The 15,249-nt window shown below is 51.5% G+C and overlaps 1 protein-coding gene across 1 annotated transcript in view; it reads left to right on the forward strand.

Moving 5' to 3' along the window:
• skiv2l (SKI2 homolog, superkiller viralicidic activity 2-like) overlaps positions 1–15,249 on the forward strand; it is a 77,253-nt gene that overhangs the window by 60,243 nt on the left and 1,761 nt on the right. Inside the window, exons 21-28 of the mRNA XM_038817487.1 lie at positions 1,431–1,568; positions 1,676–1,780; positions 2,844–2,988; positions 8,849–8,975; positions 9,816–10,026; positions 10,753–10,863; positions 12,016–12,234; positions 13,739–13,879. Coding sequence (XP_038673415.1) covers positions 1,431–1,568; positions 1,676–1,780; positions 2,844–2,988; positions 8,849–8,975; positions 9,816–10,026; positions 10,753–10,863; positions 12,016–12,234; positions 13,739–13,879 — 1,197 coding nt within the window. The remainder of the gene's footprint in view (positions 1–1,430; positions 1,569–1,675; positions 1,781–2,843; positions 2,989–8,848; positions 8,976–9,815; positions 10,027–10,752; positions 10,864–12,015; positions 12,235–13,738; positions 13,880–15,249) is intronic.

Consider the following 15,249-nt stretch of genomic DNA (forward strand, 5'->3'; position numbering starts at 1 on the left):
GACCTTAATGCAATTTAGGATACTCAACACTTCCTCCTTTTGATATATTGATCTTCTCAAGAGAGTTCACACACCTATCCCTGACCTCAGCATCCATCATGTCCCTGATGAATATCGATACAAAATACTCATTAAGGATTTCACCCACTTCCTGTGATGCCACGCATAACTTCCCTCCATAGTCATTGAGTGGGCCTACTCTTTCTCTTGCTACCCCCTTGCTCCTAATATGTACATAAAAAGCCTTGGGATTCTCCTTGACCATGTTTGCTAAAGATGTTTCATGGCCCGTTTTAGCCCTCCTAATTCCATGTTTAAGTTCTTACCTACTTTGACTGTACTGAAGGGCTTTGTCACTTTTATAGATGCCTAGACCTATTGTATATTTCCTTTTTCCTTTTGATGAAGCTTCCAATTTCCCTTGTCACCCATGGTTCCCGAATCCTGCCATTCTATCCTTCATTTTTGCGGGAACTTGTCAGTCCTGCATTTCAATCGGGAGGGGGGAGGGGGGGGGGGGGGGGGGGAGGAGAGAGCGGGAGAGGAGGAGGGGGAGTTCAAATTGGCCATCGCAACTGCCCTGCTTTTTTCACACCTTTTCAGTATCTGACTACACAGCTGCTCCTCTGTCTCCTGTGGGCTGTTGGGAGGCCTATCGTGCACTCCCAATATGGTGAATTTACCCTTCTTATTCTTGAGCTCCAGCCATAATCCCTCCAATGTGTTCTCCCTCAACACAGCTCCCTAATCAGCAATGCAACTCCCCGACCTCTTTTATTTCCCCTTTTGTCCCATCTAAAACAACGATATCCCGGAACATTAAGTTGCCAGTCTGTCCCTCCTTTAAACATGACTCCATAATTGTAATCGCAACATAGTTCCAGGCAGTAATCCAGGCTCTCAGTTCACCTGTCTTACCTGTTATATTTCTTGCATTGAAGCAAATGCACTCCAGACCGGCAGCTCCGCTGAAGCCCTGCGGCTTCCCTCTGAAGCCCTGCGGCTTCCCTCTGCCTGCTCTTACTCTGCATTGTGTTTATCTTAATCTCGCTTTTTTACCTAGCCTAAACTAAGTCTCACCCAATTATTTTTCTACAATTAAAGGGCAATTTAGAGTGGCCAGTCCAACCCACGCAAACACGGGGAGAATATGCAAACTCCACACGTACAGTGACCCAGGTCCTCAGCGCCGTAGGCAGCAATGCTAACCACTGTGCCACCATGCTGCCCCCGTCTCTACACTTAGTAGCCTGCTGTTCTGGTTCCCTCCCCCCAGCCACAGTAGTTTAAACCCTCCCAAACCCTCTTGTTTGTTTCGAAGGGATATTGCGAGTTGGTGGAATTAATTTGTAATCGGCCTTAATCTTGTTGACGGCCAAATTACTTCCCTGTACTTTGTGTTTCTTATATTACGTTCTTATGTTTTGCAGATACATGAACAGCAGATTCAGGAACTGACAAAGAAGTTGTCGAACATGGAAGAGGTGGAGTGCATTGGACAGCTGAGTGACTTGGAGCACTATTATAATACAGTGCGGGAGCTCCTATACACAAGAGACGCTCTACAGGTAATTAGTGATAAGACCCAGTGCGAACTCCTCACATTTAATCATTGTTTGCTCTGTTGGTTTAATACCTCCTCCCTCTTTCTTTTCCCCCCTCTTTCCTGTTATAGAAGAGGATCATGGAGTCAACGAGTGGATTCAAGGCGCTATCCGTCGGTCGAGTCCTGGTGGTCAAAACACAACGTCACAAGAATGCACTGGGAGTGATCCTACAGGTAGAAGGGGGTGGGGGCGAGTGATTACTGAAGCTTTGAAGTGTCTATGTTTGGTTAGAGGGGTGGGAGCATGGTGTGTTGAGGTGGCGCTTTTGGTCACTGAGCCTTCCGTTGGCTCCCTTGGTCACCAAGTCTAGAAGCACACACGCACACCCACACAACTCACTCACTCACTCTCACGCATGCTCGCACTCGCTCACTCGCACGCAATAGCACTCACTCACTCGCACGCATGCACGCACTCACACACACGCACGCATCCACTCGCACGCACTCACTCTCACACTTTCACTCTCACACATGCACTCAGACGCACTCGCACGTTCTCTCTCACACATACATTCTCTCACACACACTCATTCACTCACTTCACATGAACTCACGCGCACTCTCACATACACACTCGCACTACTCTCACACACACTCACTCTTCACACACACGCACTCTCACACATGCACTCACTCTCTCACACACACACACACACTCACCATCGCACACTCACCATCACACACTCACCCTTGCATGCATACACACCCTCGCGCACACACACCCTCGCGCCCACGTCCTCTCGCACACGTGCACTCTCGCACGTAGTCGCGCGCTCTCTGCCTCACACGTACTCGCGCACTCTGTCTCGCACGTACTCGCGCACTCTCTGTCTCACACGTACTCGCGCACTCTCTGTCTCACACGTACTCGCGCACTCTCTGTCTCACACGTACTCGCGCACTCTCTGTCTCACACGTACTCGCGCAATCTCTGTCTCACACGTACTCGCGCAATCTCTGTCTCACACATGCACTCACTTACACACGCTCACATTCTCCGTATTTCCCCACAAAGAAAGCTGTTGCGTTTGGGGAAAGGGTGGGGGACAATTTAAAATGTCAAACCGACTAACTTTATCTTAAAACAAGGTTTCAGGCCAGTGGAATTAAGGTACGGATCAGCCGCGATGTAATTGATCTTATTGAATGGCGGAAAAGGTTTGAGAGGCCGAGTGGCCTCCTCCTGTTCCTCCTGTGCACACATCCTCAATATGCACTTTCTGACGAACTGCAGGTTTCCACGGATTCAACCAACCGAACGTTCACCACTCTGGTCCTCTCGGAGTTCAGGCAAGAAGAAACCGAGAAGGAAGTTGAGGCACTACCTGTGGCACCGACGCCTGATCAGCTCCTCACCAATAAACTCTTCCTACCAGAAGGTGAGCTTCACACACAACCTCAAATGTCTTCCAGTATCAGACTCTGCTTTAGAACGGGGAATAAAGAAATGGCTGAGCAACAAAATGCATACTTTACAAAGGAAGTCATGAATAATATTCTACAAGTTCAGAGCAATACAAGGGTTAGTGAGGAACTGAAGGAAATCGGTATTAGTAGAGAAATGGTTTGGGGGAAATTAATGGAATTGAAGGCGGATAAATCTCCAGGGCCTGATAATCTTCATCCCAGTTAAGGACATGGCCCACAAAATAGTAGGTCCATTGGTGATCATTCTCCCAAATTCTTTGGACTCTGAAATGGTCCCTACAGGTTAGAGGGTAGCTAATATAATTCTGCTATTCAAAAAGAGAGGTAGGGAGAAAACGAGGAACTATAGACCAGTGAGCCTAACATCGGTAGTGGCGAAGTTACCAGAGTCCATTATCAAGGATTTCATAGCACAGCATTTGGAAAGCAGCGGTATAATAAGTGTTGCGGGAGCTTCACTGGTAATTATTCAACTATAGCTGCTTCACTACCCAACTGACCAGACCACACTTTAGAGTTGAGTTTTCGTTCAGACATTTTACTATGTGCTAACAGGGGAGCTAAGATACCACCATATGGCTTGCCCGCTTCCCAATCACAGAAATAATTGGGCAATTATACCTTTGTGTGTTATCTCATACATCCATTAACCATACATCAATCAAAAGAATACATTTGTTCAAAAACTATCTGTGTCCATTACAGCTAATAATTAGGATTACATATTACATTACCTATGAATATAGTTACCAATCGTAAACAAAGCATGTACATAAGTATTATAATATCGGCAAGCACGTGAGTACTTCTACTTATCTACAAGCTTTCGCACAGTTATTACATTGAGTATATACCTGAGCTATAGCCTCCAGACTCCCATCCCATTGTCCTGTGTTCTATGATGATCACTTGAGTAGCAGCCGCACAATCAATTTACTTTCCATGCAAAGACATCCTTGCTGAAAATACAAGTCCTTCAAAGGTTAATCCATTGCTTCAGCAATAGCTTGCTGCTATCTGTCCATGGACAGTACTAGCTTCTGCAAGCAGGAGCCCTTCGGTTTTATTTAAACCTGGGATATAGGTTTTATACCTAACTATACCTAAATCTACCTCTTTATACCTAAATCTACCTCTTCAATCAGACAAAGTCAGCATGGATTTACAAAAGGGAAATCATGATTGACAGATCTACTGGAATTCTTTGAAGATTTAACTAGTAAGTGCTGACTAGGCAGAACCAGTGGATCTGGTTTAATTAAATTGCCAGAAGGCTTTTGACAAGATCTCACATAGCAGTTTACCATGTAACGTTAAAGCGCGTGGAATTGTGGATTGTGTCTTGAGATGGATAGAAAGCTGGTTAGCAGATGGGAAGCAAAACGTTGGAATAAATTGGCCTTTTTCTGTTTGGCAGGCAGTGACAGTGGCGTACCTCAGGGATCAATGCTAGGACCCCAACTGTTCAAATGATATATTAATGATTTGGATGAGGGAACTAAATGTAATACCGCCAAATTCGAAGATGATACAAAGTTGGCTGGGAGGGTGAGCTGTAAGGAGGATGCAGAGACACTTCAGCGAATGTGGACAGGCTGAGTGAATGAGTGTATGCATGGTATGCAGTATAATGTGGATAAATGAGTGGTTAACCATTTTGGTAACAAAAATAGGAAAGTAGATTAATATTTGAATGGGTGTAAATTGAGAGAGCTGGATTCTCAGCGAGATTTTGATGCCCTCGTGCTACAGTTGATGAAAGTAAGCGTGCAGGTACAGCAGGCAGTAAAGAAGGCAAATGGTATGTTGGCCTTCATAGCGAGAGGATTCGAATATAGGAATAGGGATGTTTTACTGCAATGTGCAGGACATTAGTAAGGCCACACCTGGAATATTGCACGCAGTTTTGGTGTCCTTATCTGAGGAAGGATGTTCTTGTTATGTAGGGAGTGCAGCAAAGGTTTACCAGACTGATTCCTGGGATGGTGGGACTGACCTATGAGGAGAGACTAAATAGATTAGGATTATATTCATTGGAGTTTAGAAGAGTGAGAGGGGATCTCATAGAAAAGTACAGAATTCTAACAGGATTAGACAGGGTAAGATTCAGAAAGAATGTTCCCGATGGTGGAGGAGTCCAGAACTAGGGCTCATAGTTCAAGGATAAGGGGTAAACCTTTTAGGACTGAGGTCAGGAGAAATTTCTTCACCTAGAGAGTCGTGAATCTGTGGAATTCACTACCACAGGCCACAATATTGATTAATTTCAAAAAGGACTTAGATATAGCTCTTGGTGCGAAAGGGATCAAGGGATATGGGGGGAAGGCGGCATTTGGCTATTGACATAGACATAGAACATACAGTGCAGAAGGAGGCCATTCGGCCCATCGAGTCTGCAACGACCCACTTAAGCCCTCAATTTCACCCTATCCCCGTAACCCAATAACCCTTCCTAACCTTTTTGGTCACTATGGGCAATTTATCATGGCCAATCCACCTAACCTGCACGTCTTTGGACTGTGGGAGGAAACAGGAGCACCCTGGAGGAAACCCACGCAGACACTGGGAGAACGTGCAGACTCCGCACAGACAGTGACCCAGCGGGGAATCGAACCTGGGACCCTGGCGCTGTGAAGCCTCAGTGCTATCCACTTGTGCTACCGTGCTGAACTTAATGATCAGCCATAATTAATGGTGGAACAGACTTGAAGGGCTGAATGGCCTCCTCCTGCTTCTATTTTCTACGTATGATTACAAAAAACAATTTCAGGGCTCCGGGATAAGGCGATGCAGTGGGACTAACTGAGTTGCATGGACATGTTGAGCTGAATGGCCTCCTGTACCCTAACCAATCTGATTCTACGTGAAGCTGACGATTGATACTGAAACTCCTCTGACACATTTTCCTTCCACCAGCTGCTGTTCTTTAGAAAAATACAGAATCACAGGAATATAGAACGGTTACATCAAAGAAAAGGCTGTCCTGCCCCTGTGCTAGCTCTCTGATGGTGCAGTTTGTCCCAAAGCCTCCACTTTCTCCCTGCATCCTGCACATTCTTTGTTTCAGATAATAATCCAGTTCCCTCTTGAAAGCCTCGATTCAGCCTGCGTCCACCACACACTCAGACAGTGAGTGACCCGATCTTAACCACTCGATGCGTGAAAAAGATTTCCACGTGTCACTATTGCATTGTTTGCCTTCAGCAGAAACCCAATTTTTTTTTTGAGTGGTTATCTGTATTCGCAACTCGCCCATCTTAATAACCACGGTCTGCGTATGCACTGAGATGCACATATCCCTACCTTTCCCCTTCCTCTGAACCCACCTTGCTGTGTCCCACTCTGATGCCATCTGTCCCACTCTGATGCCATCTGTCTCTTCCTGCATCCTGTTCACTTTGATATTCCTCTCTCACATGAACCTCCTGGTCCTCAAACGCCTGTTAGTTAGTTTAAACCCTCCCCACTGCAAATCACCTTGCAAGGGAATTGGGCCTCAGGATTAGATGTTTAATTAAAAGACAAACATCCCCCAACCTGGCCTACAAACCAACGTGGGTTTTATACCAGGTGTGCAGAGACTGGGCTGAAGGAGGTTACCGGGGTAAGGACTGGCCTGAAAACGCAGAACTCCAATGTCAAATGTCAGTCAGTTCTATCTTTTCAGCATCAGCTCAGCAGTCCAGTGTGAGACAATTTATACAGGGGCTAAGGTAGAATCTTGAATGGAGAATCCCTCTAACCATACTGCTAAAACCCAATGCCAAGGTTTACAGAGGTTGGACTGCATGAGGGGATAAGGAGGAGGCCGCCTGCACTCCACTCACTGTCAGGTCTCAGAACTGTTAATTCATCCATGTTTGCCCTCTTCATCTTGCCACTGTGCTACCACCTCAGCAAGGCTGCGGGCTGCCCACTGGCACCTTTATACAATTAGGAGGACAGAAGAGATTTTTCTCAACCTGCAGCCTGATTAACACGCTGAGTCCAAATTTAAGATTTTGTTCCTGTGTGTGGGGTGTTCGTGTTCTCTCTCACTGTCTCCCTCACTCTCTCTCTCGCTGTCTCCCTCACTCTCTCTCTCGCTTTCTGCCTCGCTGTCTCCCTCCCTCTCTCGCTGTCTCCCTCCCTCTCTCTCTCGCTGTCTCCCTCCCTCTCTCGCTATCTCCCTCACTCTCTCTCTCGCTGTCTCCCTCACTCTCTCTCTCGCTGTCTCCCTCCCTCTCTCGCTGTCTCTCCCTCCCTCTCTCGCTGTCTCCCTCCCTCTCTCGCTCTCTCCCTCCCTCTCTCGCTCTCTCCCTTCCTCCCTCCCTCTCTTCCTCCCTCCCTCTCTTCCTCCCTCCCTCTCTCCCTCCCTCTCTCGCTCTCTCCCTCCCTCCCTCCCTCTCTCCCTCCCTCCCTCTCTCCCTCTCTCCCTCCCTCCCTCTCTTCCTCCCTCCCTCTCTCTCCTCCCTCTCTCTCCCTCCCTCCCTCTCCCTCTCTCCCTCCCTCCCTCTCTCCCTCCTCCCTCTCTCCTCTCTCCCTCCTCCCTCCCTCCCTCCCTCCTCTCTCCCTCCCTCTCAATCTCCCTCCTCTCTCCCTCCCACTCTTCCCTCCCCCGCTCCCTCCCTCCTCCCTCCCCCCCTCTCCCTCCCTCTCTCACTCCCTCTCTCGCTTTCTCCCCCTCTCGCTCTCTCCCTCCCGCTCTCACTCTCTCCCTCCCCTCGCTCTCTCCTCGCTCTCTCCTCGCTCTCTCCTCGCTCTCGCTCTCTCCTCGCTCTCTCCTCGCTCTCTCCTCGCTCTCTCCTCGCTCTCTCCTCGCTCTCTCCTCGCTCTCTCCTCGCTCTCTCCTCGCCCTCTCTCGCTCTCATTCCCGTCTCCTCGCTCTCCTCCCTCTCCTCGCTCTCCCTCTCCCTCTCTCGCTCTCTCCCTCTCTCGCTCTCTCCCTCTCTCGCTCTCTCCCTCTCTCGCTCTCTCTCGCTCTTGCTCCCTCCCCCTCTCGCTCTTGCTCCCTCCCTCTCTCGCTCTTGCTCCCTCCCCCTCTCGCTCTTGCTCCCTCCCTCTCTCGCTCTTGCTCCCTCCCTCTCTCGCTCTTGCTCCCTCCCTCTCTCGCTCTTGCTCCCTCCCTCTCTCGCTCTCGCTCCCTCCCTCTCTCGCTCTTGCTCCCTCCCTCTCTCGATCTCGCTTCCTCCCTCTCTCGATCTCGCTCCCTCCCTCTCTCGCTCTTGCTCCCTCCCTCTCTCGCTCTCGCTCCCTCCCTCTCTCGATCTCGCCTCCTCCCTCTCTCGATCTCGCCTCCTCCCTCTCTCGATCTCGCTCCCTCCCTCTCTCGATCTTGCTCCCTCCCTCTCTCGCTCCCTCTCTTGCTCCCTCCCTCTCTCGCTCTCGCTCCCTCCCTCTCGCTTTTTCCCTCTCTCTCGCTTTCTCTCTCCCTCTCGCTTTCTCCCTCCCTCTCTCCCTCCCTATCGCTTTCTCCCTCCCTCTCTCGCTCCCTCCCTCTCGCTTTTTCCCTCTCTCTCGCTTTCTCCCTCCCTCTCGCTTTCTCCCTCCCTCTCGCTTTCTCCCTCCCTCTCGCTTTCTCCCTCCCTCTCTCCCTCCCTATCGCTTTCTCCCTCCCTCTCTCGCTCTCGCTCCCTCCCTCTCGCTTTTTCCCTCTCTCGCTTTCTCCCTCCCTCTCTCCCTCCCTATCGCTTTCTCCCTCCCTCTCTCGCTGTCTCCGTCCCGCTGTCTTAGTCTATTGTTTATACTCTTTCATTGGCTCTCTCGGATCCGCCATGTCTGTCCCTTTGGTACTATTACCATCTGAACTTTAATCTCTGCCTTCATTCCCAGGACCCTGCGGACACACGGTGGAGAAACTGACCACCAAACAGATCGGCAGTGCGACTGTTAAAACTGTGCGCATCAATGCGGATAAAATCATTGATGACTTTAAGAAGAGGCAGATTCCTCGCTTCAGGTTAGTCCGAGTCAGGGAGAGGGGTTTCCAGGGTGGAATGCTGATCGCTCAAGGAGTGCAGCACACCCAAATTCCTGTCTATGTTGCCCCCTTCCCTCTGACTCTGTCGTTTCTGTCGCCCGACCCCCTCTGTCGCCCGCCCTATATCCATCATCCAACCCCACCCACTCTCCCATTCTCTGTCGGACGTCCCTCCCGTCTCTGTCACCTCCTCCAATTCTGGTCTGTTACACATCTGATTTTAGCCTCCCCCATTGGCTGTGTCTCCGGCTGTCCAGGTTTAGGAATTCCCTTTGTTTCTCTATCTCTGCTCCTTTATCCTTGTTCAAACTTTCCAAGCTTGTCCAAATATCTCCTGTGTAAAATCACTGTGATCCCAGTTGATCCCCCATTGAGGGTGCGAGCTGACTGGTGGTGATTTAACCTGAGTTAGGCGAGGGGCAAGTTTGAGAAGGCGGGGTCTTCCTGAATAACCTCAGCCGGTACAGGGATTGGCCTTTCTCTGCATCACGAATCAGATGGCTTGGACCCCGTCAATGAGCTCAGTATCTGATGTTGTTGCCCCTGTGACATTTTTCAGGTGCTGTATAAATGCAAGTTGTTGTAGTCTCTACATTTGGCCGACAGTCTCCCTTGTTTTCAAACCATCCTCCTTGGCTCCTCGCGTTCTCCCGAGAATGAATGTTGAGCTTGTGCCCCCCCCACAGACGGGCAAAGGGATGGCCCTGAGGAGTGAGAGTGGGCCTGTCGTGCCCGCCTTTGGCATTGCCCTCTCGGGACCTGGCTGTCTCACAGAAAGTCTCTTTCTCGCTCTCTCTCTCTCTCTCTGTCCGCTCCTAGGAATGACCCACCCGGCCCATCAGTCACCACGGCCACTCAGGAGCTCCTGCGGTTGGCTGAATCTCACCCGGATGGGATTGCCGGCTTGGACCCCATCAATGACCTGCAGCTGAAGGATCTGGACCTGGTGGACGGCTATACCAGAGCGAGACGCCTCGAGAACTCCCTCAGCAAGTTTACCTGTTTTCACAGTCCCAGATTCTCCACTGAGGTACTGGCTGTCCTTTCCCTCTCCTCCTCCTCCCCCTCGCCTCCTCCTCCCCCTCCTCCTCAGAGCTGTCGAGTTTTGCGCTGCTCAGATAGCTGTCAGTTGATGTTTGCAAGCTGACCTTGATGGTGGACACCCGTGAGCGATGTGGGGTGGTGTCCGATCGAATCTGATCTTGAGTTGGCAGCCCCACCTGCGCCCATTCCTGTCACAGTCAACACCAAATGGCTATCTGTTTTCTTCACCCTGGCTGTTTCCCCTGCAGCATTGTTGTGGCATCATCTCCGAGTCCCCCTGCCGCCAGTGCCCCGCTCTGGGTCAGCAGCACAAGTACAGTCCTGCCTCCCGATATCCGCGGGAAGGGAAGATAAACCTGCGGGCCAGCTAACCCCAGCGGCTGGGGGAACGGCAGGAGACCAGGAAGGGTCAGTAAGTGGGTTCCTGGGCAGTGTTTTCCACATCCCAGTGGTGAGAGCTCCCAGTTTACTCAGTGTCTGTATAAACCTTTCCATGGGCACGGGAGCTCCTTGAGTAATTAATCCTCCAAAGGTGCACCTCCCTGCGCTGGGAGTCCGAGAGAGAGGGATACCGACACCAGCTAACCGCTGCTGATTGTTCTTGCTCCTTACAAGACACACACTTTAGGTGGGTTTGGGTGTGTGGAGGGAGAGGGCTGGAGAGGCACTGATACATCTGACCTTTGCTAATTGTTCATGTTCCTCTCTGCAGTATGCACGGATGCAGGAGCGGATGATGATTAAAGATGAGCTGGACCGACTCCGTTTCCTGGTCTCGGACCGGAGTCTCATGCTGCTTCCTGACTACGAGCAGAGAGTCAACGTAAGTCGGAGAGGGCGCGTCCATTAGAGTGAGAGGGCGCGTCCATTAGAGTGAGAGGGCGCGTCCGTGGGAGTGAGAGGGCGCGTCCGTGGGAGTGAGAGGGCGCGTCCATTAGAGTGAGAGGGCACGTCCATTAGAGTGAGAGGGCGCGTCCGCGGGAGTGAGAGGGCGCGTCCGCGGGAGTGAGAGGGCGCGTCCGCGGGAGTGAGAGGGCGCGTCCGCGGGAGTGAGAAGGCGCGTCTGCGGGAGTGAGAGAGCGCGTCTGCGGGAGTGAGAGGGCGCGTCTGCGGGAGTGAGAGGGCGCGTCTGCGGGAGTGAGAGGGCGCGTCTGCGGGAGTGAGAGAGCGCGTCTGCGGGAGTGAGAGAGCGCGTCTGCGGGAGTGAGAGGGCGCGTCCATTAGAGTGAGAGGGCGCGTCCGCGGGAGTGAGAGGGCACGTCCGCGGGAGTGAGAGGGCGCGTCCGCGGGAGTGAGAGGGCGCGTCCGCGGGAGTGAGAGGGCGCGTCCGCGGGAGTGAGAGGGCGCGTCCGCGGGAGTGAGAGGGCGCGTCCGCGGGAGTGAGAGGGCGCGTCCGCGGGAGTGAGAGGGCGAATCCGCGGGAGAGAGGGGGCGGGTCCGCGAGAGTGAGGGGGCGGGTCCGCGAGAGTGAGGGGGCGCGTCCGCGGGAGTGAGAGGGCGCATCCGCGGGAGTGAGAGGGCGCGTCCGCGGGAGTGAGAGGGCGCGTCCATTAGAGTGAGAGGGCGCGTCCATTAGAGTGAGAGGGCGCGTCCATTAGAGTGAGAGGGCGCGTCTGCGGGAGTGAGAGGGCGCGTCTGCGGGAGTGAGAGGGCGCGTCTGCGGGAGTGAGAGGGCGCGTCCGCGGGAGAGAGGGGGCGAATCCGCGGGAGAGAGCGGGCTGGTCCGCGAGAGTGAGGGGGTGGGTCCGCGAGAGTGAGGGGGCGGGTCCGCGAGAGTGAGGGGACATCCTGTCAGCTCACCAATTGTCCACTTTGAAAAGCACAAAAAAATGGGTTTATATAGTAGTTCAGCTGACGAATATACAGATTTATTTTTTTTCCTCTTTTTGTTTTTCCAGTGATTTTATTGAGCTGTACTTCCCTTCTTGACCGAGACACCAGCACTAACTTCCCTTTTCTGCTTCCTCCCCAACAGGTGCTGAAGGCCCTCAAGTATATCGACGAGAGCTGTGCTGTGCAGCTGAAGGGCCGAGTGGCCTGTGAGATCAGTAACCACGAGCTGATTGTGACAGAGATGGTGTTTGAGAATGTGCTGACAGACCTGCACCCAGAGGAGATTGTGGCTCTTCTCTCCTGTCTAGTCTTCCAGCAGAAAACGCAGGTGGAGCCAGAACTCAATGAGGTTCTTCGCAAGGTGAGAGTGGGTTCAACCCTGCGGACTGGGTGAGTGGGCACTGGGGTATGGACTCTGTGGGCACTGGGCACTGGGGTATAGACCCTGAGGTCTGGATGTGTGGGCACTGGGGTATAGACCCTGAGGTCTGGGTGTGGGCACTGGGGTGTAGACCCTGCAGTCTGGGTGTGTGGGCACTGGGGTATAGACCCTGCGGACTGGGTGTGTGGGCACTGGGGTGTAGACCCTGTGCACTGGGTGTGTGGGCAATGGGGTATAGCCTCTGCGGACTGGGTGTGTGGGCACTGGGGTATAGATCCTGCGGACTGAGTGTGTGGGCACTGGGGTATAGATCCTGCGGACTGTGTGTGGGCACTGAGGTATAGCCTCTGCGGACTGGGTGTGTGGGCACTGGGGTATAGACCCTGCGGACTGGGTGTTTGGGCACTGGGGTATAGACCCTGAGGTCTGGGTGAGTTGGCACTGGTGTATAGATCCTGCGGACGGAGTGTGTGGGCACTGGGGTATAGATCCTGCGGACTGAGTGTGTGGGCACTGAGGTATAGCCTCTCCTTTCCACCACCTTATGAGGAAGGGAATTCCAAAGACTCACTTCGCTCTCCTCTGAGAGAAAAAAAAAATCTTCCCATCTCTGCCTTCAATGGGCTATCTCTATTTTTAAACCGTCACCCCTAGTCCTAGATACTCCGCCCAGAGGAAACGTCCTCTCCACATCTATCCTGTCCTGACCCTTCAGGGTTGTGTATATTTCAATCAAGTCACCTCTGACTCTTCTAAACTCCAGTAGATACAACCCTAATGTCTCCAACATTTCTTCATACGACAACCTCTCTATTCCTTGTATTAATTGAGTAAACCTTCTCTGGGCAACATTGCTGTGGATCTGGAGTTGCATGTAGACCAGATCAGGTATGAATGGCAGATTTCCTTCCCTAAAGGATATTAATGAACCAGATGGGTGTTTACAACAATCAATAATATTGGTTACCAGTACTGTTTAATTAATTGAATTTAAATTCCACAAGCTGCCGTGGCAAGGGTTGAACCTGTGTCCTTCGAGCTTCTGGATTGCTAACCCAGTGACATTCCCACTAGGCCATTGTCTTCTCCCAGAAGCTAAAGCTGCAGCTAACCCCTTCACCACTGCAACCATTCTGATTCTGAATGAGGTGCTCAGGTCTGTGGAGTTGGGTTTGACCCTCTGATGCCAAGATAGGAGGGCCACCCGCTGAGCAATGACTGGCACTGGTTGTACTGAGGTAGGGTAGGGGTTTAATATGGAGCCGTGCCAATAGTCTAGGACTCCGCTTAGGGATAAATCACTGCACTGCATGAATTGGAGACTGGGGGAGGGTCACTGAACGCTATGATTCGCAATGCACCTCACACTCGCCTCTTCCCCATTCCCACTGCTAACCACCCCCCCGTCCCCCAAACCTGACGTGTATCTGTCAGTCCTTAAACCCTTCAGTATCTGCACTGTTGAGATATCTTTTCTGTGCAGGGAATCGAGCGGATCCGGGGTGTCGCAGAGCGGATTGCCACTCTGCAGCGGGAGTGTAGCCTGCAGGAGTCCATCGAGGATTTTGTGGACCAGTTTAAGTTTGGCTTGGTGGAAGTGGTGTATGAGTGGGCGAAGGGCCTGGTGAGTCTCTCTTATAAATACGTGTGCTGTTTTTATTTCTGTTGCTATCACAGCCTAGCAGTCTGCTGATGGGACCATCGAACTGCCGGCAGGAGATATCCCAGGAACTTTTTGTTTTGAGTGTGATTTTTTTTTTTAATAAACCCTGTTGAAATCTGCCAGGGGTCAGCAGAACACTGGGGGTTCGCACGGACGGTCAGCTGCTCACATAAGTGCACAGAGACATACGAGTACACATGGATGGTCAGAGACGCACACTGGAACTCGCACGCAGACACACACATGTTGGTCCCAAAACTCCAATAATTTTCAGGAGCGAACACACCAAGTGACTTAGTCCCCCCCCCCCCCCCCCCCCCCCCCCAGTTGTCCCAGCACTCGTTCTCTTGGGAGTGAGAAAGGTTGAAGCTGGGCCTGGGAGTCCCACAGAAGAGACTGCAAGGGCAGAAAGACCCCTAGGGTTTGAGGGTGGGTAGGGAGGGCTTTGCATATTTAGAAACTTTTGAAAGTGCCAACAGAACAGATTTTGAGGAGGTGGTTTTAATAAATAGCCTGCGTGGGATCATTGGCGTAAATACAAGGAAAGAAAGTTGTGCTGAACCGTGTAATAGTTAGGTCCTCCGCTGGAATATTGGGTGCAACATTAGGAGGGATGCCAAGGCCTTAGAGTGGGTAGAGAGAGGGGATGAGAGACTCCAGTTGTGTAAAGTAGTCAGCGAAGCTGGTGATAGCTGTCTTGGAGAAGAGAAGGTGAAGGGAAAATGTAACCGAGACATTCAATATTATGAGTGGGTTTGATACAGCAAATCGGCAGAGACTATTGCAAGCGGCCATAGATTTAACATTATTGGCGAAAAGAGCTAGGGGGCAAGTTAGAAGGTTGGCACAGAGTGGACGTATTACCATCTGGAAGATGCTGCCTGAGGCATATGAATTTTCAAAAGGTAATCTGTAGAAGGTAAGGCTATTGTATTTGCAGGAAGCACTTCACGATGGTTCACTCGGCTGATTCCTCGTATTATCATAAAATTTACAGTGCAGAAGGAGGCCATTCGGATGGAGGGGCTTGTCTCATGATAAAAAGTTGCACAGGTTGGGCCTGTATCACTGGATTTTCAAAAAATGAGAGGCAATCCTATTGAAAAGGTTTTGAGGGGGTGTGACAGGGTGGATAGTGAGAGGATGTTTCCCCTTGTGAGAGAGTCTAAAACTACAGGGGTACAGTTTAAAGGTTCCAACAACGCAAAGAAGCTCGACACCATCCAGGACAAAGCAGCCCCGCTTGATTGGCACCCCCCTTCCACAAACATTCACTCCCTCCACCATCGACACACAGTAGCAGCCGTGTGTACCATTCTGACTTGGAAGCA

Source organism: Scyliorhinus canicula, chromosome 13, assembly GCF_902713615.1.
Source record: "Scyliorhinus canicula chromosome 13, sScyCan1.1, whole genome shotgun sequence".
Taxonomy (NCBI): Eukaryota; Metazoa; Chordata; class Chondrichthyes; order Carcharhiniformes; family Scyliorhinidae; genus Scyliorhinus; species Scyliorhinus canicula.